The sequence below is a fragment of the Cucumis melo genome, chromosome 11 (genome assembly GCF_025177605.1).
Source record: "Cucumis melo cultivar AY chromosome 11, USDA_Cmelo_AY_1.0, whole genome shotgun sequence".
NCBI classification, from domain to species: Eukaryota; Viridiplantae; Streptophyta; class Magnoliopsida; order Cucurbitales; family Cucurbitaceae; genus Cucumis; species Cucumis melo.
In genome coordinates, this window is record NC_066867.1 from 7486455 (window position 1) to 7510976 (window position 24522).

The window sequence follows — 24522 nt, forward strand, 5'->3', positions numbered from 1 at the left end:
TAATAATGTTTAACTTCCCTCTTCACACTATCTACTCATGTCTCTATGATCATACTAGTTACAGTCATGTTGAGTCAATGTGTCGATGCTTAGAACTATGTTTTAAGTTTTCATTTTTACTTTTTATTATTCATGTAATTTCTGAACTTACAAACGTGTACTTTTTTAATATTTGAATTAATATTAATATAAATTCGATTTGGTATTTTAACAATTTCTTTTTAATTTTACGTTAATTGTAATTCAATTTGGATTTTTAATAATTTTTTATTGATTTTACGTTAATTATGTTTTTAGAATGAATTTAAATCAGATAACATTGCCGACACCATGTACTAGACGACGCTGACGTACTTGACAACGACGGTAGTATGATATTTACAAAGGCGTTAACAAACGTCGGTAATTCTCCACTGCTGATGTGTTGACCATGTCGGCGAACATTGCGTTGGTAGTAATCCTTTGTCGACGTCGTCTCGTTTACACGTCGGGAGTGTCTTTGACGACACATCACTTACAACACTCTTGCCGACGTCCATTTTTGCGTCACCGTAGCTGCTTTTGATCATGTAAATCTGACAACTGCCGACGCATCTCTGTGTATCGGCAGACCCTCATCTTCTTGTAGTGTACCTTCTCCAAATAACTTTAACGACCACAACTAATAACCAAATCTTGCAACAACGTCTACCGTTAGTAACTACCACTGCTTCCTTGATCATCTCCAACGGCTAACTTTGATGACCAACTCTAACGACCAAGTTGGTTGGTGAATAATAAAAAATTCTCAGATGGTGAAAGTATTTGTACATTCAAATTTGAAATCCTTCATCATATTTAATAGTCATCTTCTATTGCAATTTGACATTTATAGAAACATTTTGGGTATATATAAAACCAAATAAATTTGAGAAAAAAACACTTTTAAAAAAAAAACGTAGCAAAATCACATGCGAATGTTTTTACTTTAAATAATATTTATAGGTCATAGTTAAAGTTTTTTTTTTTGAATGGAAAGTTTTAAAGAACATTAACATTTGATATTCTGTAACGCATAGTTTTTTTTAATGCATATTTCACTCATATATTCCATTAATTTAGAATTATAATGTAAGTATGAAACAATAGTATTTTGTCTGCTCTTTTGAGAATTTTTTTTTTTGTCTACCTCAATTGCAGTGGCTACATGTAGAAACATTATAAAATACATATGTGAGTTTTAAAGTACATTTCAATTGAATGTTGAAATTTTGAGAAAAATAATTATTTCAATTCAACAAAATGTTAGATTTATTCTTAAATATAATATTATTATCAATGTAGCCCAATTGCATTATATATATATATATATATATTGGCTTATTATTTTATTAGAGCCATTAGATTAAAAGATAATGCCATAATTATACACCATGATGAGTGATGTCTATAAATAAAACCTTAGGGATTGATTCTCTCACTGTCTCCGCCTCATTAAGTAGTTTATTCTATTCATCAAGAAACCTTAATTAAGTTCTAAAAGAAGGCAAGTGAGAGAAACACAATTCCTCTAGAAGATTATCATGGATCAAGATATATCGTTCTTTAACTAAATTTAATTTGTAAAATTATCTAGTTCAAAAATCTTGACATTTATGGTTATATACAATGTTAGAGTTTTATTGTATAATCATGAAACTCAAGTTTACATGTAGTATCATAGCCTTGATTGAGAACTTATAATTTTACATAGATGATTAATAATTTGTTTTTATGTTTCCACTGCATTTATTCTTTTAAAATTCAAATCAAGATTCTTTAATTATTGATTATCATTTGAATTAAAGATTTTTTAGTTAAAGATTAGGAATTTGGGAACTTGATTTTATCGAAAGCCAAAAGAAAGAAAGAAAATTTTAGTAAATTTTATAGATATTCCATCGATAGTATTTTGCAAATTAAAGAAATAAATATTGGGGTCTTTTCAAAAATATAAAAAAGTAGCAAAATATTTACACTTTATAGAAAAATTCCGAAAATGAAAAAAGCCTAGAGGCCCACCGTGTAAAATACCACAAATGCCCGTCAACCACGTCGTCAACAACGCGCGCGTAATATATTTGCGATCGTTTAGATTTGGTTATTGTTTGATACGCGATCGTTTAAATATGACTACAATTTATACGTGATCGTTTATATATGACTACAATTTATCTTTTCAATTCCATTGTTTAATTTTGTTACACGATCGTTTAATTTGGTTACGTTTAAATTTTGTTACACGATCGTTTAGATTTGGAGACCCAAATCTAAATGATTTTTTAAAAAGATTTGGTACACGATTTTTTAAATTCTTTTAGTACATGATCGTTTAGATTTCTTTACACGATCGTTTACATTTGGCTACTCCAATCTAAATGATTTTTTTTCAAGATTCTTTATACACGATATTTTATTTTTTTTACACGATCGTTTACTTTTTTTAAACGATCATTTACATTTGGCTACTCCAATCTAAATGATTTTTTTTTCAAGATTCTTTATACACAATGTTTACTTTTTTTACACGATCGTTTACATTTGGTTACTCCAATCTAAATGATTTTTTTTCAAGATTCTTTATACACGATCTTTTGTTTTTTTACATGATCGTTTACATTTACTCCAATCTAAATGATTTTTTTTCAAGATTCTTTATACACGATCTTTTATTTTTTTTACATGATTATTTACTTTATTACACGATAGTTTACTTTTTTACACGATAGTTTACATTTGGCTACTCCAATCTAAATAATTTTTTCCTACTCCAATCTAAATGATTTTTTTTCAAGATTCTTTATACACGATCTTTTAAATTTTGCTATTTTTTGTACATAATCATTTAGATTTAGTTACCCAAATGTAAACGATGTAAAAAAAAAAGGAAAAGAAGAAAGGCGATGGAAAGAAATCGCAGCGAAAAAAGAAGAGGAAAAGTAGAAATACGATGGAAAGAAATCGAAGCGAAAAAAGAAAAAAAGAAGAGGAAAAGAAGAAAAACGATGAAAAGATTAAACGACGTAAATAAAGAATTGAAAAATAAGAAAGATGATGGAAAGTAATCGCAGAAAAAAAAAGAGAAAAGGGGGAAGACGAAATCGCAGGGGGAAGACGAAATAGCAAGAGGAAGACAAATCGCGAGGAAGAGAAGAAAGATGGAAGGGAAAACCTGAAATATTTAAAAAATAGCTAACTTTATGGGCTTTGTTACACGGGTCGTAAATAGTTTGATATTTTGTTATATTTACAAAAGTTTCCCATAAATATTTGTGATTATTTTAATATGATATCTATATTATGAATAATATGTTAGTCACCAAAGTGGCAAAATTAGTAATTTCAATAGATATCAAATTAAGGTTAATCTCAATTACTCATTTATGTGATGATGATGAATTATATTATATTATGAAATATAAAAATATTATTATGAATATATTGATTTTCATTATTATAAAACATTTAAATTGCTCAAAGATAATCAGTAGTTTTATAATTTTGAATCTTATTGTGCTTAATTGGAATTGTTTTATCATGATGCCTATGTTATTAACAATTTGTTAGTTACCAAAGTGGCCAATTTGGTAAATCTTTAGACATCAAATTAAAGTTTATTCAATTACTCATGTTCATTTGATGCTAATGAATGAGATAATATTATGAAACATTAATGATTTGTCATGGGTATATTGATTTTCATTATTATAAAACATTTAATTTGCCCAAAGGTAATTAATAGTTTTATAATTTTGAATATTATTGTGGTTAATTGAAGTGTTCGGTTAGATATTATTAGTATATCAAAAGATAACTAATATATCTAACTTGGGCATTTAAATTACCAATTATATGAAATTAAATCTAGCATCAGTTAAGTATAAATATTGTAAATTGTTGTGCCTTCCAAAGAAGAACTTCAATGTGTAAATTAATGATTGTTTAATATTATTTGAATATATGTCAGTATCTTTAAGTTTATTTCTCAAGACAATGATGTATAAGCATATTTATTTTGTAATTTCAGCATCTGCTCCTGTTTATCTTTATTCGCATGCTACATCTATAATAAAGTTTAATGAACTCAATTTCTCTTATTGGTACAAACAAATCTGATTCCATCTTGAAGTTTTGGATCTTGATTTAACACTTATAAGTGAGAAACCTGTTGCAATTACTTCTGCTAACAATGATGAGGATAAATCTTTCTATAAAGCTTGGGAAAGATCAAATAGATTGAGCTTAATGTTTATGCGAATGACTGTAGCAAACAATATTAAGTCCACAATTAAAAAAACTGAAGATGCTAAGAAATTTATGAAATCTATGGAAATATGTTCTTAGTCAGAGTCGGCTGATAAGTCACTTGCTGGAACACTTATGAATACTTTAACCAACATCGAGTTTGATGGTTCTCGTACTATACATGAGCATATCCTTGAAATGATGAATTTGGCAGCAATATTAAAGACCATGGGAATGGAAGTTAATGAGAATTTTTTGATAACGTTTATCCTTAATTCCTTACCTTCAGAGTATGATCTATTTCACATGAACTATAACACTCTAAAAGATACATGGAATGTGCATGAATTACAAAATATGCTCATTCAGGAGAAAGCAAGGCTTAAGACACAAGTAATTCACTCTGCCAATCTCATGGGCCACAAAGGAGATGGAAAGAAACCTGGAAAAAAGAATGGAAAGAGCAGTCATGGACAATTAAAGGTAAAACAATCATCTGCCCAAAATCCACAGAAAGGGACAAATTAAGAATAAGTGTCGTTTTTGCAACAAACCTGACACTATCAGAAAGATTGTCTAAAATGTAAGGCATGATTCGAGAATAAAGGTAAGCATAATACTTTAGTATGTTTCGAATCAAACTTAACTGAAGTTCCTTATAATACATGGTGGATTGATTCTGGTTGTACCATTCATGTTTCCAATACGATGTAGGGATTCCTTACGACCCAAACCACAAACCCAAATGAGAGATTCATTTTTATGGGAAACGAAGTTAAAGTTCCACTTGAAGTTGTGGGAACCTATCATTTAACTTTAGACACTGAACATCATTTAGACTTTTTTGATACCTTTTATGTCTCTTCTATTTCTTGTAATTTGATTTTCTCATCAAAACTTGATACTTCAGGTTGTTACTTTAAATTTGGGAATGAGTGTTTTAGTTTATTCAAATAAAACATTTTTATTGGTTATGGTATTCTTTGTGATGACTTATATAAATTAAAGCTTGATAATGTTTTTATTGAGAGTTTGTTAACCCTACATCATAATGTTGGTACTAAACGTGGTCAAACTAATTAATCATTAGCTTACTTGTAGCATAAACGTTTAGGTTAAATATCCAAAGAAAGAATTAAAAGATTGATAAAGAATGAAATTCTTCCAGATTTGGATTTTACTGACCTTAGAATTTGTGTGGATTGTATTAAAGAAAACAAACAAAACACACATTTAATAAAGAAGCCACAAGAAGCTCACAGCTTCTTGAAATTATACACACTGATATTTATAGACCTTTTGATGTTCCATCTTTTGGTGGAAAAAAGTATCTTATCACCTTTATTGATGATTTCTCATGTTATGGTGATATCTATTTATTGCATGAAAAATCTCAAGCAATAGATGCTTTAAATGTATTTATAAATGAAGTTGGAAGACAATTAGATAGAAAGGTGAATATCTTAAAATCTGATAGAGGTGGTGAGTATTATGGAAAATATGATGAGAATGGACAATGCCTCGATCCATTCACTAAATTCCTAGAAAGCCACGACATATGTGCTTAATACATAATGCCAGGAACGCCACAAAAAAATGGTGTTGCAAAAAGGCGAAATCGTATATTAATGAATATGGTTAGAAACATGTTAATTAATTCATATTTACCTATGTCCTTGTGGATGTATGCATTAAGAATCGCTCAATATTTATTAAACAACGTTTCTAGTAAGTCAATTCCAAAGACACCTTTTGAACTGTCGATAAGAAGGAAACCTAGTTTAAGACACCTACATGTTTGGGGTTGTCAAGTGGAAGTAAGAATTTATAATCTACACGAAAAGAAACTGAATAAAAAAACAACCAGTGGTTTCTTCATTGGTTATCCAGAAAAATCAAAAGGGTATAGATTTTATTATGCTAACCATAGTACGAGAATAGTTGAAACTGGAAATGTAAGGTTCATTGAGAATGACATAATTGGTGGGAGTGGAACCATGTAAAGTAGAAATTCAAGAAGTTAGGATGAAAATTCCTTCATCTATAACTTATTCTCAAGTTGTTGTTTCTGTAGTTGTTGACTCTGTTAACAATCCACGAGAACAACAAATTAATGGTCAAACACCAAATAATGATGTTGTAACAAATGAACCTGTAACTGAGGGACCACAAGAAATATAATTAAGAAGATATGTAAGATCAAGAAGATCAGCTATTTCTGATGACTATGTGGTTTATTTGCATGAGTCAGAATTTGACTTAAGCATTAATAATGATCCAGTTTCGTTTTCACATGCCATTAAAGGAGATAACTCTGCCAAATGGTTAGATGCCATGAAAGAAGAGTTAAAATCTATGAATGATAATGAAGTCTGGGATCTTGTAGAATTGACTAAAGAAAGTAAAAGAATTGGGTGTAAATGGGTCTTTAAAATCAAACGTGACTCAAATGGAAATATCGAACGATACAAGGCTAGACTTGTTGCCAAATGTTATACTCAGAAAGATGGCATTGACTACAAAGAGACCTTTTCTCCTGTCTCGAAAAATGACTCATTAAGAATTAGTATGGCTTTGGTAGCTCATTATGATTTAAAGCTTCATCAAATGGATGTGAAAACTGCCTTTCTAAATGGAAACTTAGATGAAGAAGTGTTCATGGATCAACCAGAAGGTTTTATGGTTGAAGGAAAGAAACATATGGTGTGTAAATTAAAGAGGTTAATATATAAAATTAAACAAGCTTCTAGACAGTGGTATCTTAAGTTTAAAGATACCAACACATCTTTTGGTTTTAAAGAAAACATCGTTGATCGATGTATATACCTAAAGATCAGTGGGAGTAAGTTTATAATTCTTGTTTTATATGTTGATGACATCTTGCTTGCTACAAATGACTTTGGTTTGTTATGTCAAACCAAAGAATTTATTTCTAAAAACTTTGAAATGAAAGATATGGATGAGGCATCCTATGTGATTGTAATTGAAATATTCTGTGACCGAACACATGAATTGTTAGGATTGTCTCAAAAAGCCTATATTAATAAAGTTTTAGAGAAATTTAAGATGGACAAATGCTCTTCAAGTGTAGTTTCAATTAAGAAGGGAGATAACTTTAATCTCATTCAATGTTCAAATTAAAAAAATGAATTAGAAAAAAATCAGATGGAAACTATTCCTTATGCATCTATTATTGGAAGCTTATTGTATGCACAGACTTGCACTAGACCAGATATCAATTTTGTTGTAGGTATGCTAGGCAGGTATCAAAGTAATCCAGGAATGGATCATTGGAAAGCTGCGAATAAAGTTTTAAGGTATCTGCAAGAAACAAAGGATTATATGCTTACTTACAAGAGATCTGATCATCTTGAGGTGATTGGATATTCATATTCAGATTTTGCCAGATGTATGAATACAAGAAAATCCAATTTTTGCTATTTGTTTCTATTAGCTGAAGGAGCAATTTCATGGAAAAGTGTAAAGCAGTCTGTTATCGTTGTATCCACTATGGAAGCTCAATTTGTGGCATGCGTTGAGGCTATAGTTCATGGTTTATGGTTGCAGAACTTTATTTCAAGACTTGGAATTGTCGACAGTATTGCCAAGCTGCTGAGGATTTATTGTGATAATTCTGCAACAGTTTTCTTCTAAAAAACGACAAGTATTCTAAACGTGCTTAACATATGGAATTAAAATACTTTGTCATTAAAGAAAAAGTTCAGAAACAAAGGGTGTCAATCAAACACATTAGCACTAAACTTATGATTGCGGATCCGCTGACTAAAGGATTGCCATCAAAGATGTTCAATGATCACGTTGAACGTATGGACATCAATAGATACCATTATTAAGTTCAAGATAATGTTTTTTTGACACTTTAAGCTCATTTATTTATTGTTTCTAATTTTACCTTATGGTTTCTATTCTTATGATTAGTATAAACATAAATGAATTATGTAAACCAAACAAGATATCGTCTTTGATAAAGACACTTATTGTTGGACCATTATTGATTATATTTATTATAGATCATGTTAATAGAAGAACTATTTCAGTGATACATGAAAGGGAGTATGTTAATGCAATGATGTATGACTGTCATGATCCTTTAGTAGTTTCTTTGACTTGACATGATATGTTATGAAGTTTAATTTTGTGTATTATTTCTATGAACGTATATGGTAAATAATGTCAATGGGCCAAGTGAGAGAATGTCAGGTTTATTCTTAAATATAATAATATTATTAATGTGGCTCAATTGCATTATATATTATTTATCTCTTTTGAGCTTATTATTTGATTAGGTGCATTAGATTAAAAGATAATGCCCTAATTAAATACCATACGTGGTGTCTATAAATAGAACCTTACGGATTAGTCCTCTGCTTCATTAGATAGTTTATTCTTTCCATCAATAAACCTTAATTAAGTCCTAAAGGAATGCAGGTGAGAGAAACACAATTCTTCAAAAAGATTACGATGGATCAAGGTATGTTGTTTTTTAACTAAATTTAATTTGTAAAATTATCTAGTTCAAAATTTTTGACACTTATCGTTATATACAATGTTAGGATTTTATTGTATAATCATGAAACTAAAGTTTAGTCAACTTAAGTTATAGATCAATAGGTGGTTTAAAGTATTCATTGTAATTGGATGATTTAAAAGTCAGAGACAAACACAGCATTCAAATATCCTCCCTCTTTCTCCGGATGGAGTTTGTGTATTTTAAGTTGTTTCTTTGTTTTATGATAGCTTTTATGAAGTTCGTGTGTGCTCATATTGATAATAAAATGCAAGTGTTTAATTAATTAATAACCGCAAGAGAGATCAGAATAAAGTTGATAAACAAAGAGAATTAGGATCCTAAATGTCAATTTGCATCCTTTGAGACAATAATTTGTACATACTTTTTACAAATAGAAAGCCAAGAGAATTCAACTGTGAAAAGTTTAGTACACATGATTTGCATTCAACACCAACAAAAGAATATATAAAAAGAAAAACAGAAAGACCAATTCGAATAACTATTTACGGAGAGAAATCTGAATTTGTGGAAGGTGGGAAAGTTTTGCCCGCTCCATGTCCCCTTTGTCAAGAAGTAGCTCTGGACATTTATAAGCATACAATAAATTTAATTTGGTGAGACGTAGCATTGCTTCTGTAGAAGGCAGGTTTTTCAAATTTTTGCAATTACAAAGTTCAAGTGATTGCAAACATACAAAGTTTCCTAACCATTCTGGCAAAGCTTCAATAATGCCTCCAAAATTTTCAATGCAAAGAGATTCCAAGGCAGTGAGGTGTTGAAGTTATTGAGGAATTTGTTCTACTCTATTGCCCAACTCATCCTCGACTAAAGTAATTTGTTTAAGGGAAGGAAGGTAATGAAGGAAGTCAAAATCATAATTCTGCATATTTCCAACAATTCTCGTTCTCCTCAAATTCATGAGATGACATAAACCTTCTGGCAGCTTCTCCAACGGACCAATGCCTAAAAATAACAAAATTCCGACTTGTTTCTCATATTTATGGTCAAATTTGAACATTGGTCTATTTTCACATGTCGGATGGAACTACAAAAGTGTAGTCCATTTGGAAGTTTTCTTAATTTGTTACAGTATGAAACAGCCAATCCTTCAAGGTGTTGCACATTATTCTCATAAAAAACTTTTGGAATGTTTAATAATTTGGGACAACTAATTATTTCCAACCATTTAAGATTGGGAAAAATTGTAACATCAGATCATGCATCATTTGTCATTACTTCTTCCCATTGCTCTAAGTTGATCATATTCTGCATTAAAAATTTCTCAAGCTTTGGGAAGAATCTTCTTTGGTTTGAATCATTACCAAAAAACTCGTTGTCCATAATTTGGACACCATGAAAGCCGACAATATGAAGTTTCTTTAGGTTGTTTAATTGTCCAAGCATTGGAAGCTTTTCACAACTATTACAATAAGACAAAAATATCTCTCTTAAATTCTCAACAAAAATATTGTTAGGCAAACGTCTTCCTGCAAAGCCGTGGATAATTAATGATTGGAGATTTTTGTTTGGTTGAAGTCTTTCCAACACTTCCAAATCATTGTACCTGTTGTTATTTTTTCTTTCCATGTTCCAACTTAACTACAGCTTTTTTAAATTCTCCTTATCTACCAAATATGCTCCATTTGCTTCCTCTTTACTTTCAACTTTCTCCAAACAAAAAAGTCTCAAACTACCTTGCAAGTTTTTCAATGGACCCAATTCACTAATCTTACAACCTTTCTCAAACCCGATTGCAAAATGAGACAACGTTTGAAGTTGAGTCAATTGACTTAAACGTGAAGGCGTCTTGTAATCAATCATAGTGACTTCCAAGTGTCTTAAATTTACCAAATTTGTAAAGTTTGTTGGAAATTCTTCAATACTTGAGACTAATAACTTCAATGTTTGCAAATTATGAAGTGAACCAATAGACTCTAGAGATCTTAATCTCATTGAGTAACTTGAAATTTCTAGATATCTCAAGTGTTTCAATTGATTAATTGACTTCGATAACTTATAACTAGACATCTTCAAAACACGCAGACAAACAAAGTTCCTTATCTCAACATAAAAAAGTGTATGATCTACATTGTAAGGAATCTTTTGAATGAAATCAATCGTGCGTAACTTACCTGCAACATTTTGAATCTCCTTATTTTGAAGTTCCTTCTCAAATATATTTGTAGGATGTAGTTGCAAATTTTGATCCCTTGAAATTGCCATAGCAATATCATATACAAGATCATGCATCATATAACATTTTACTGTCCTTGTTTCATTAGCACCTTCAAATAAGCAGTGCGACAACAAGATCTTGAAGTATATGTCTCCTACATTTTCCATTGTCACATTTCTTCCTTCCTGTGGTCGAAGAAAACCTTGTGCCATCCACATTTGAACTAGTTTTTGTTTTTCAAACACAAAATTCTTGGGAAAAATTGAACAATATGAAAAACATTGCTTCAATGCAGATGATGGTAGACGATCTACACTTAATTTTAATATAGATAAAACAAAATTTTCCTTTTGCAGTGGAGTTATTAACACATTTTTCAACATTTTCTCCCATCTCTCAACATTTCCTTCAAATTTTACTGCCCTTCCCAAAACTCGTGCAACCAATGGTATGCCACCAATTTTTTTTACCAACTCTTTTTGAATGATCCCCAAGTTTGAAGTGATCATTGATAGTCCATATGGATTTGCACTTTCTTTAAACAAGGACCAACATTGATCATCAGATAATTTACTTAAAAGATGACCAGAACATCTTCACATGATTTTTGCAACTTCAACGATCCTTGTAGTCACAACAATACTATTCTTAGAGTTTCCTATCATCTTGAGCAAACAATATTTCAATTCATCTCATGGAAAATAATTTTCGTTCCAAACATCGTCAAACACAAGAAAATATGTTTGGCCAAGCATCTCTTTTTGGAGTTCACGAAGTAAAACCTCCTTACTATCCCCTCCATTAGAAGTGCCACCTTTTAGATTTTGTAAAATATCTAACAAAATCTTGTTGACAATAAATGGTTCAGAGACACATACCCATACAGTTTTATCAAAATGTTGTCTAACCAACTCATGGTTGAAAACTAACTTTGCCAAAGTTGTTTTTCCTAATCCACCCATACCAACAATGGGTAGGATAGATGTAAGTTGATTATTGCTAGCATCAATCACTTGTTTCACTATACTTTCAACTTCAACATCCCTCCCCACAATCTTATGATCTTCGAGTTCTGAAATTGTCTCTCGATATTGACTAATAACATCGATCTCTGGTCTTGCATTTTCATTCACCACTAGTCCTAAAGGAGAAGCCTCATTGTAATGCTTTTCTAACAATTCTACAAGAGTCATCATTCTTTTCGCCATGTTACAACGAAAGATGAAAGCATTGCTAGAAGGAGAAAAGAAATCGCATACCTTCTTCATTTTTCTTGTATGGAACTTTTGTCGAAGATGTTCATAAACAATTTCGTCTAATAGATCATCGGCTTGATAAACAAGATGTCGAAGATCGTCCACCCACATCCTCACAGAATCATGATGTAATTTTCTCATGTTGATATCGCGTAAGAAAGCTTCAGCCTTGAGTAGCCATTTTTGGAGCTTGGAGAGATGTTTCTGGAAGCCCCATGCAAGGCCAATTTGCTCCCCTGCAACCTTCAACACCTTCTTCAACATTTCTTCCACAGCAAAAGTCCGTAGGAAATCACCCATTGTGCAATTCTAAGGTTCTCTCTCAGAAAGAATGCTCAAATGATTTGTAGAAGAATTAGATCTAAAATCCAAAAGATGTATAAATATCAAAGTGGACTCTTTAAGTCCATGTACACTTTAGGATAGAGGAAGCTTCACAGAAGCAAAATCTGGTTGGAAATTAAAGGTTCTGTCATTGTCATATTCATACCTAACCTAACCCAACAAACAAATAAAAATAAATAATAAATAAATAAAGATACATTTGAAATACTATTTTTGGAAAAGATAATTCAAACATATCTTTTACCGATTTATACAAACTAGTTTATTATTAAATTCATTTGTTGTAAAATTTTATAATTTAACCTCTTTTATAAAATTGATATTTAGATTTTACTACTTTTAATTTGAAAACGGTCCTGTTTTTTGTTTAAACATAATTTGCTAACTTCAAATAGAAACAAATTAGTATTTTTATTAATGAATTCATTTATTGGAAAAATATAATTTTTTATCAAATTATATTTGAAGAATAAAAAAATCATAAAGTTTTGAGTTTTAATTTTTATCTAGCCGGTGAGTTTTTTCAAATATTGTGATTTTTAAGCTTAAAAGACCACTCTATACCTTTGAGCAAGTTAAATGAACCATTAAAAAAATGAAAAATGTTATTAAACTAAATTAGGGATTTCTACCCATATAAGTAAATATGCCAAACCGAACTGTTTTCACTCCTATAAAGAACAATGTATGTGGAGTTTATTTAGAAAAAAAGGAAAAAGAAAAATGAAGCATGAGAAAAACTGTATTTCAAAAAATATTATTATAATTAAACTAAAAACGCATTTGGAATGAATTAGAAAAAGGTTTTTCAAAAATTCATTTTTATTTAAACATTTTTGATAAAATCTTCTTAAAATAAAAACACAAATGTGTTTTAAACCTCTTTTTAAAAATGTATTTGCATGTACAAGTTTCTTTTGTTTGTTATATATACTATGTAAAGAAAAATTATTAAACGTTTTTAAGGTTGATCGAAGGTGACGGTCATCGGAGTTGGTTGTTGGAAGTTCGTTGGTGGAGGTGGTGGTCGAAGATTGGCCTAAACCCTAAAAAAGTTTTTATTAAAAATTTTCAAGGTCGATCTGTCGGAGTTGGTTGTTGGAAGTTTGTTGGTGGAGTCACCAGAGGTGATGGTCGAAGATGGGTCGATGACAATCATCAAATGTGGTATTTGGAAGTTGGTTGACAAACTTTCCAACCCTTGAAATAAATACCCCACGGTTGTAGAATAGTAAAACATGTGAGTTATTTTAAATCTTAATCTCCAACTAAAACTAAACATTGCTTTAAAGAAGGAGTGAACTATTATAGCATCCTTCACTCCTAGCCCTGAACATGTCATTTGTTTTTATTTATTCAATTGAGTTGCTTTTTTTTTTTTCATTTCACTTTTTTTAACCAATTATGTGTTTTTATTGTTTAATTTTTGTTTCAGTATTCACACGAGATTTATAGAGAAATTTAATTTGTGGAATTTAAACTTTGCATTGATTTCAAAACAGTGTAGTGAAAACAATCTCTAATATTTAATTCTTTAATGCTTTCTCTCCAATGTAAAGTAAAACTTAGAACTTCTAGACCAATGAGGAGAGAGTTAGGAAAGTTCAGGGAAATTTCCTAAATTGTGATTAATTAGTGGACTACATGTTGGGATTAAGTTAAGCATGATCAGAAAAGATAATAAACCCACACCATGTAAAGCCTCAAGTAGGAGTTGACAAGCTAAGAGGAGCTTAAGAGGTGACTAATCCGATTTAGGATTAGAATAAATAGGACTTAAGGGACTAAAGAAAGTGATGTTATTTTGGAATTACTAAGATTTGTTTTGACAAAGAAGCACTAGGTGATAACTTGTAAAAATACAAGTTATTGTGGCATTTTAGGTAAAACAATGAAGGCAAAACGCGAGATAAATGATCAAAACGCGTAGCTTTTAGTAAAAAATTATAATATCAAGAGAATGCACATAAGTCAATGTATGCTTTTAAATGTTGTTCTATGCCGGTTGGTGAAAAGAAGAAATAACAGATCACGTGCATTAACTTAGTGATAAAGGTATCTAGTGAGTCAAAAGGCAAGATGCCTGTACAACATTATGCGAGATGATTCGCTAGAAGACCAGAGTGGTAGTTGAGATTGATGTGACAAGAAACAGCTACTTTCTACGTTGACATTTGTAGGCAAGGACAAATGTGCAACATAGGCAAGGACGGATGTGCAACATGAGCAATTAATGTTTTGCCTAAAGCAAGCCTATAAAAGAAGCAAGGACAAATAGAGAGAGGAGGTCATCCCTTAAGGATGTCAGTGCAAGGACGAGTTTTAGAGTCCTTCATCATTTGTAGTAGTAGTTCTTCTTCCATCCTTTCTCTGGTCAATGTTTGAGTGAGAGTTTAGAGATAGATTAGAGACAGAAGTTCTCCTACCATTTTCCTTAACTTGAAAAAGAGCCAAGGAATGCAAACCAATGCATTCTGTGGCTCAACACATCTCTTTTCTTCTCATTTTTGTACTTTATGATGTATTGCATGAATGTTTTTCATTTCATTATCGAAATGCCATTTTTATCCACTATCTTTCTTTCATTTCTTTATTATCCATCTTGTTGATGTGTTTTAAGTAGTTTAAGTGTATGTTTTGTACTTGATAAGGACTCTTTAGTTATAAGTCTCATCATGTTTAGTTGAGCTTAACTTAATCGATTAGCCAACATTCGTTGTCAACTACTCGAGAGAGTAAGTAGCAAGGACATAGCTAAACATGTGCAGAAGGGAGTTTTGCCTCCAATCATTTGTGTTCTGAAAGAAGAACAAGTGTGGTGTTTAGGCACTGAGAAGTTGCTCCCCTTAAATACAGAGTCAATATGATGCTTAATAAGGAAGCCTAGATGTATATCGCTTGAATTATCTTTACCATTTGTGTCCCGAAAGGAGAACAAATGTGGCGTTTAGGTACCAAGAGGTTGCTTGCCTTAAATAAAAGATGGTCAAGTGATCTATATCGCATTAAGGACATACCACATGGCTTAGATCGCCTAGAATACAAAAACTTTCTTTCATTCTTCTTAATGCAAGTTAGTTCACATTACGCAACCATCCCATTCCATTCCCCTCTAAGGATCCTATGTGTAAATAAGTAGATTAATATAGTTTTTATGCTTACAATGTATAGAATTTGTACCGCCTGATTGAGAAGTAGGTATTATAGCTAAGCTTTGATAGAAATTTTTCGTGTTCGACCCTGGCTTACTCAGGAAACCTTTCGCTTCGCTTACACTTGGGCAAGTGTAAGGAAAACTTGTACTAACATTAATCATTATACATGAAGCAACACATAGGGAAGAGTATGCATCTTTTATTGCATAACTCTAACGTAGACGTCCAATATTAGTTGCATAATTAGAATCTAGCATGATATATTTAAGATTGAGTTTTGCATAAGATGAACCGCAAACAAAAACAAGCAAAAGTTTTTGACAAATGACAAATTTACTAAGTTTTTTGCCCCGTTTCTGGGGAATTTCTTTTTCAAATTCTCTATGATGTTTTACTTTGGTTTCAGGCAAACACTCAATTTATGTTGAATCACTTGTTTACTCGAATAACGCGAGTACAAGTTTATGCAAATTAGAGACATCCACGATTGTAGACTTGACCCAGAAATTGAGTGCATGTTTTGGCAAAGAACATGAAGAACCCTGATACATGCATATAAGGCAACACATAGAAGGTTCCTTAACGCCTAGAGCAAAGAATTTCACACCATCATCTGTGGAGGATGTACATTAAGGTGTCATGAACAAGGTCTACGTACTAAACTCAATGAGACACCTGGTCATCACGAGTTATGTGAGGAGTGGACCAAGCGATCTTCTACAGCAAGAGTAAATTGCTTTAAATATCAATATGTCAGTTCTATTTTATTTTTTTATTCTATTTCAATATGTTACCAATATGTTAAACGCCAATATGTCAAGTCTATTTTAAACACTAGTATCTCTCATGGATTTACCTCAAGATTATTTCAATTTGAAAAATAAATAAATAAAGAGTAAGGATGTGAAAGATATAAGTTTTGGAGAAAAAGAAAAAATAGATTTTAATTTGTTTATTTAATGCAAGTATACTAATTATATTTTTACGTTAGCATAAGAGATTTATAAAATAAATTAATAAGATTTTTGGTCATTTATCAGTTTAATCAATATAATATATCTTAAGAGCTTAATCATCTAAATATAAAAAGTCTCATCATCATTTCAATAGAAAGTTAACGGAATTCTAATGGAAGTGATCAAAATAAGTTTTTTTTCAAAAATTAAGAAACTAAAACAGATACTTTTTAGAAACAAAAATAGAAAAAGATGCAAAGTTTATTATAACCTTTAAAACTTGAATCTATTGTACCAAAAAGTTAAATTATGAGTTTTTGTTTTGGCAAGTGGGAGTCATTCATGAAAACAATCGTGTCATGCATATACATATATATATATATATATTTTGCAGTTGGAGAGTAAAAATATATTTATTTATCCTTTGTGCCAAAGTATTGACATAATTAGAGTATTTTTGGAAAATATTATTCTAAGAAAATATTATATTATTCTTGTATATTCTTTTTTTTATTGTGTTTTAATATAGTTATATATAGGATTGTAATCTTTGATTATAGTCAATGAATCATCAATAAAATATCGATATTCCATAAAATTTAACACAAAGTAATCATTCATCCCATGTCTCAATTTCATTTTAACATTTATTGATTTTAGTTTTGTAAATGTTTTTTTTTTTGTTATCGTTGTTGCATTTTGTAGGGATGTAATTAACAAAAGGTGATTTTGGTTTTTTTCAAGTATATTTAGAATCTTTATATGAGATTATATTTATATAATTTGATGCATTACTAATTACTAATTACAAAATAAATAATAATTATTTTGATATTATGCTGTTTATGGTTTTTTCACACTTATTTTATCTTTAATAGAAAGAAAGTGGAATAATTGAGAATTACCGTTCTTTAAATAATTTTTTAAAGAAAAAACCTTAAACTTACCTCTAATAATACTTTAAATTGAAATTTACAATATCCACTATAAACTAATCGTGGTTTAATTTTAAAAGTTAGTCACTTTTCATGAAGACTTCATACAACCAAACAAAACAAAATGAAGTAGATGATAATAAAGTTTTGGAATTAAAAGTTGTTTTTTTTTTTTTTTTTTTTTTTTTTTTTTTTAATTTTAAACCTAAGAATACCTATGTTAAGTACATGTTCATAAACTACAAAACTTAATCATTCCATAACAAAAAGTCGGCAATTTTATTTGATGGTTGAAGTTTGTTCATGGCTTGTAAGTTTGTAACCTGACCATAGGAACTTAATTTTGACAAGTTCCACTGAAAATGAAGTGCCACAAACATGGTTTGTGGAGCATTAAAAAATTGAATAACTTTAGTGCTGAAACAAACTTAAAAGATAGATGAAAAGATGATACAGACTGGATGAACAAGCAACATGATGATTACACTCTAAATTGCAGAAAAAAAAAAATTCCCCTTGACAACTTCCAGCAAAATAATTTTTTTGTTCACAAGCTCATCCAACTTCCACAAAGCAGTTTCTAGATTGTTAAGACGTCATCTTCATCAAATCAACTTTGATTTTCAGCCACAACCGTATATAACAACATTTAGCAATCCAGAACAATAAAATCCTTTGATATATTCATTTCAGCAAGATCCAAGAGAGACCAGAACAGCAGCCAGATCGGTTGATAAGATCTTTCAATCCCATTCATCGTCCTTGAGTTTCAAGCCCTCAGTTTCCTTAAAGTAACCCGGGATGTTTCTGCTATTGTTCCAAGGCGTTTGAAGAACACATTGGTCCAAGAGCCATATATTAGAGCTCCATGTATAATATTCATATATCCAGTACATCCTCCTATATAGGGCATCTTCTCAACTCCCTTAGCTTCTCAGTCAAATGCAGATAACGTGACTGCAAATTGAATCATTTGATACGCTGAGGCTCAAGCAGACTCTAGCTTTAATCCAATTTGAAGGTCTTTCAAAAATGAAATACCCAAAGTTTTCATGGAATCCAAAATATTCACTGCTTCATCCTCCTTGCCTTCAGCCTTGTAAAAATGCACAGCAGCACTCATTATAAACCTGTCCCCTGCATATTTGCATGTAGATTCAAAGAACTCGATGCCTTCTCTAACATATCCATAATCCAAATAACCTCTCATCAAGGTCCGATTGCACGTAACATCGGGACTTAGACCAGCTGTTTGAAGTTCATCATAGACTCTTTCGGCTTTCCTTATCATCCCTGCCTTTGCCAAAGCTGAGAGCAACAGGTCGTAATGTGCACAAGACGTGGGGATGCCTTTTTCCTGCATAGAGTTAATGACTTTCTCTGCTTCTGAATATTTGCCACTCTGTGTGTAAGCTCGAACGAGCGAGAAGTATGTAAAAGAATCGGGTAGGACAGAATCTTGCTCCATTACTTTGAAAAGATTCTCTGTTTCTTCATGAAGTCCAGCATTAGCATATACATTGACCATAATATTGTAGCTGACCTGCATTTTTTAGTATAAAGTCAGCACCAGATTTGCAGACCAGTTCACAGAACATATTAAGATAACTAAGCAAAGATTTGTCTCTCTCTCTCTCTCTCACACACACACACATGTTACATCCATTAACTTAATAGAATGTAGAAGTTCAAAGATATCAAAAATCATTTTATCATCACGATTCCTCAAGTAGAAAGTAACACAAATAAATAACCAAGTTCAAACACCTAGCTGCAACCTACCCATGTACACCCCTTAACTAGTTCCACCAACGTAGCAAAGTTTCCTATTATCTTTTAAATCACTACTAGACCCAAAAAGTTCAAATGAATTTAATCATTAATACAGATGATCAACACCATACAAATCCAAGGGAAATTATGACTTAGAAAGTAGTACCATCCCAGGTTTAATCCCTTCTTCCAGCATTTCTTTGAACAGCAAGCTTGCTTCATGTGTCTTACCTATAAGTTACAACAGTTAATTATTAGTTTGTAAGAATCTCATTGCATTTGATAAAATATTTTACATTATTAACAGACTGCTTAGACGTATATCAAGGTACACCAAAAGGATCATGAGTCATAGTACAACTGAGTCCAATGCCATGTAAATTATTTAGTGTTATTTGATTGAATCTGGAGAAGAATAATACCAGCCTTCCCATAGTAGCTAATCAAGTTTGTATATGCCTTTTCATCAGGAGAGAGGCCTGAGCTGCGAGCAGCATTAAACATTTCCACAGCCTTATCAAGCTTCCGACCTCGTCCATAGACACTGAATCCACAGAAAGCCAATATCAACATCAATATCTTTTTCTAATGGGTCTGGCAGCCTCAATAACTGTTTAGCAATCAGTTTCAACAAATCTGGAGTCATTTCAACTCATACCTAATCATGGTGTTATAGGTCTGAATTGATGGTACAACGCCGAGGGCAATCATATGCTCATATATTCTGGATGCAAAATGCAGCTTCCCTGCAAATCAGAACATGTTATATCATCGTGAATGTTTTTCAAAAAATATTCATCACTCATAATTTATTAATATGTTTGAACTGAACCAACCTCCCTCCAGCATTGCCTTGATAAATGTATTGAATGCCACCGTATCAAGCTCCAAGCCACAATTAAGACTAGCACGTATCACATTCTCTGCCACTCGATGTTTCCCTGGAAATAATCCAATATATATAGCTACCTCAATAGGAGCAAATGCGAATGCAAAAGGAAGTCTAAAATGCTACCGCAGATAGACCATTAATTGGTTAGCTTATGTGATAACTCTCAGAAAATTTAAATTTAATGACCACTTGAAGGGATGGGTTGGCTTGAGGAATCTATTCCACCAAGCCAATCAGCATTAAGCCAAACACTTAGCTCTAGCCTCTGATAGTCATAAGTTACAAAAATTTCTAAGATTTCTAGAACTTCTACCTGCTCATTGGCTGATGTAATTTTTTTCATTCCATCAATGAAAGGTTTTGTTAAAATATAATTATAAATAAATAAATAAGGACTCTATAGATATACATATACTAGATACCATGACAGCAGAAAGTGTGCTCTACTGAAACTTTGTTCTCAAATTAAGAGCTTCTGTCTGGGTGGGGAAAGAAAAATGTGTCTAAAAGACTATAACTTTCCACGGAAACATTTAAAGACAATGCCTAAAACTAGTACAGATTAATGTCTCGGTCGTTTCCACAACCAATTTTTCTTTCTTTTTTAGCCTTCGAATATTTAAGAAAACAGTTTGAGCTGCAACAGCAAAAGAAGACTAATCAAACAAGAGTAAAAAAAAGCAGAAAACTAGTATGCCAGTCACTTATATTGACTCCAGAACATACCACCAACAGTCAAAGTATTCACTATTCTGCTGACAGCAACAGCACCAAGATCATATCCTTTTCCAATTAGTTCTTTGTATAGTGTGAATGCTTCTTCAGCTTTATCGCATTTGATATAGGCATCAATCATGGAACCAAAAATCAATGTTGATTTGCAAGATACTGCAACTGCTGCCAAAATTTCTGCTGCTTGATTTATTTTCTTCTCTTTCCCAAACAAACTAATTAAGGAAGCTATAGTAGCATCATCTAGTCGGCAGTCAAGCTTGAGTAATTCTTTTGTAAGAGTTCCTGCTTTTAATGAATCACCTGTAGAGTAAAGAAATTAATCGAGCTTGCCTTAAACTGAAAGCATACATATATAAATCCATAAGAAGATATTATCATACTTCAAAATATTTGTGTGTGGGTGTGCACGCCAATGTACAAAAGAAATGAGTTATTTTCTTGCCTTCTCTGATCAAATTAGCTACAAGTTGACTCACAACAGTCGCACCGCCTTTACCAAGTATAAATTTCAGTATCTTACTCCTTTTACTAACATCACCATTTGCCAAATACAGCCGAAGTATCATATCGAGAGCTATGTGATCAGGTTGGTCATAGCCGACAATTGTGCTTTCATTTTCCTCACCTCCATCAAGTTTAAACATAAATGAAAATGTCTCCATAAATTTATTATCAACAAATAATTCATCTTTCTTCATAAGTTCGATTAAAATCTCAGCATCCTTTGACAACCCCTCCTTGCAATAAACTCTCATAACCAATTTATAAAGTTCCTCATCAAAAACCACTCCATCCTTTCTTATATGGGCTATAAATTCTTTAGCCTTGTTCATCAAATCTAATTTTAAATACAAATTCAGAATATAAATACAAGAACGAGCATCAGGAAGTCCAGTTTTCGATAAAGCTTGAAATGTGGATTCTGCAGACCTTATATCTTCTTTCATTACATAACATTGCAATGATACTATATAAGCAAATCTTGACAACCAAATGTTTCTAGATTTCATCAACTCGATTATGTCTAAAGCTTTCTCAAAGTTCCTTGAATTGAGATGGACTTGAGCCATTGCTAAATAACTTTTCTCATCTGTAAGTAAACCTAGCTGCTCCATTTCTTCAAATGTTTTATGGGCATCCTCATATAGACCCAGCTTTCCATATATTCTGATAAGTAAACCATATATAACTTCATCAACCACAACTTTTTTGCTTTCCATCTCTGAAAACAGAGAGAGTGCTTTAGAATAATCTCCATTCTTGTAAAACAAAGTCAGAAGTGAAGAACAAGTATAGTTACTTGGAACAATATCCTTATCTCTCATGTCCTTGTAAAGTCTCAAAACTTCATCTGAGTTCCCTCTTTTTATGCTTAAACTAATAAGTAGGTTATAAGTCACCTCTTCAGGAACAAACCCACAGTTCTTCATCTCATTGAAAACTTCGAAAGCCTCCTCACTATGGCCTTCCTTAACAAGTGAGTTGATAACTACTGTATAGGTAAAATCATTAAATGTTACTCCTATCTCTACCATCTGCATCCATAATTCTTTGACCTTCGCATGGAGTCCCTTCTTCTGCAAAGAGGACAGCATAAAATTGAAAACGGCAATAGGAGGTATAATTCCCCTATCCTTTACAGCAGAATAGAAAGACAGCATAGCCTTATGATGTCCCCATCTGGCATATGTACATAACATTGTTCCACAAGCAACTTCATCTGGTTCTAATCCAACTTCAAGCATCTCCAAGAAAGTTTCTTCAGCCAGCTTTATTTTTCCAACTTGCCCATATGCGCGCAAAACAATTGTGTAGACAATGACACTCGGGCGATAACTCAACTGTCCAAACAGAAGCCTACTATTACAACATAGTCAATAGAGTGCTTCATATCAAAACTATCGTTTACAATCAACATTCCAAAAGGAAACTAAAAGGGACTCGATAGGACTCGGTTTTAATTAAATATACTACAGAAAGTTCAATTTTCTAAAGATCAATCCGTCGATCATAATGTACGAAACATGGTAAAAGTGAAAGTATAACCAAGTTTAATTACTCTTAGGCAAGCTAAAACTTTGAAAAAATCAGATGTTTCATGATAAGGAAAAACAAAACCCACCACCAATATCCAGAAATTCCACGAAAACAACAACATTCCAAATGAAACTCAATTAAAAAGAAATAATTCCATAACACCCACCTGCAATTTCATCCAATCAAACACATCTCTGACCTGCCTCCACCCCTTCTGCTCCTTAAGTACAATACACATCTCCCTAAAGGTCAATTTTTCAACAAAAGAAGCCATTTCCATCCTCATATCGTACTCTCCCTCGGTTTTCTGAGACAAACTCCGCACGTGCCTAATCGCCGCTACCACATGCTTTCCATAGAGGTGGCCATTTCTATCGTCCTCAAGGTACTGCACCATCTGCTCCGGAGTTCTCTTGATCCATTTGGGCGTTTGAGCTCTTGGGCCCTGATTTCGACGCAGTACACTAAGGTACTGAGCCTTGGCCTTGATGATTCGGCGGGCGTTGTCATCGGAGAGAGGCCTTTTGGCGTTTTTGGACCTGGGTTTTGGTCTTGCTGGATTGCCATCACTGAGAGACCAAGGATCGGGCGTTACCGATAACCGAATGATGAAAATTTCGGCATTTTTGTACTTTAACGGCGAGCGAGTGGTACGAATGGAAGGGGGAGGGAGGAGGATTGGACTGAGGAATGAAGTCTTGAGAGACTCCATAAGAAGATTTCTGAGAAAGTTACCGCGAAATTTGTTGCTCGTTGCGAGTAACGCGTAGAGCTTAGCGGATAAGCGAGAGGACCGCACTAAGCTATAGTATGAAGTATGATGAATTGGTTTTAAATTCTCTATTTCCTTGGCCCATCTTTTGCTTACGATATTTGAACTATGAAATTTCATGGTTGGAGTGTTTTTAATAGATTGAATTTCTGACGTTTTATTTTATTTTAGTTTTGATTAGAGTAGTATTTATTTTATATAAACATTTTAATTTAAAAATAAAATAGTAAATATTATAGTAAATAATAAAAAATAATAAATGTAAAAACGATAGCAAATAGTAAATATAGTAACGAATTGAGGTTTTGAAATAGGTTGATTGTAGCTAAGTAAAAAATACAAAATAGTATAGTATTTATTGTAGTACGAGATGAATATTATAGTCTTATATATTGTTTGTTCCAAACAATCTCTCATGAGTTATTGATATTATTGAATTGGTATATGATGTATGAAATCATACATGTTTGTCTATTTCGGATGTAAAGTTGTTTTTGTATGAATTTATATGACTTTGTTTGGAGTGTTTAGTTGAGTTGATTTGGTGGATATTAATGCAATTTTCTCTTACATTAAATAATTTATTTTTTATTGTGACTTTTGGATCATGCAATTTAGCAATCATTTTTAAATTTGTACGTGTGATGTTTCTAGTTGAGTTGGACAAAATTATGTTGGATTCATGGAAAAAAAAAA

At 31.9% G+C, this 24522-nt stretch overlaps 3 protein-coding genes across 3 annotated transcripts; all 3 read right to left on the reverse strand.

Annotated features, from left to right (window-relative positions):
* Window positions 1-9746: 9746 nt before the first annotated feature.
* On the reverse strand, window positions 9747-11479 carry LOC127143879 (disease resistance protein RGA2-like). The gene has a single exon (XM_051079145.1). It carries the CDS (start codon window positions 11477-11479, stop codon window positions 10394-10396), a length of 1086 nt encoding a protein of 361 aa, XP_050935102.1. The 3' UTR covers window positions 9747-10393.
* Window positions 11480-11517: 38 nt separating this feature from the next.
* On the reverse strand, window positions 11518-12608 carry LOC127143880 (putative disease resistance protein RGA3). The gene has a single exon (XM_051079146.1). It carries the CDS (start codon window positions 12524-12526, stop codon window positions 11663-11665), a length of 864 nt encoding a protein of 287 aa, XP_050935103.1. The 5' UTR covers window positions 12527-12608; the 3' UTR covers window positions 11518-11662.
* Window positions 12609-17872: 5264 nt separating this feature from the next.
* Window positions 17873-23884, reverse strand: LOC103501077 (pentatricopeptide repeat-containing protein At5g27270). The gene is made up of 8 exons (XM_008464564.3): window positions 23221-23884; window positions 21460-22858; window positions 21009-21317; window positions 20227-20331; window positions 20049-20136; window positions 19813-19934; window positions 19557-19621; window positions 17873-19160 (listed from the first exon to the last, which is right to left on the reverse strand). Exons 1-8 carry the CDS (start codon window positions 23764-23766, stop codon window positions 18606-18608), a joined length of 3189 nt encoding a protein of 1062 aa, XP_008462786.2. The 5' UTR covers window positions 23767-23884; the 3' UTR covers window positions 17873-18605.
* Window positions 23885-24522: the final 638 nt, after the last annotated feature.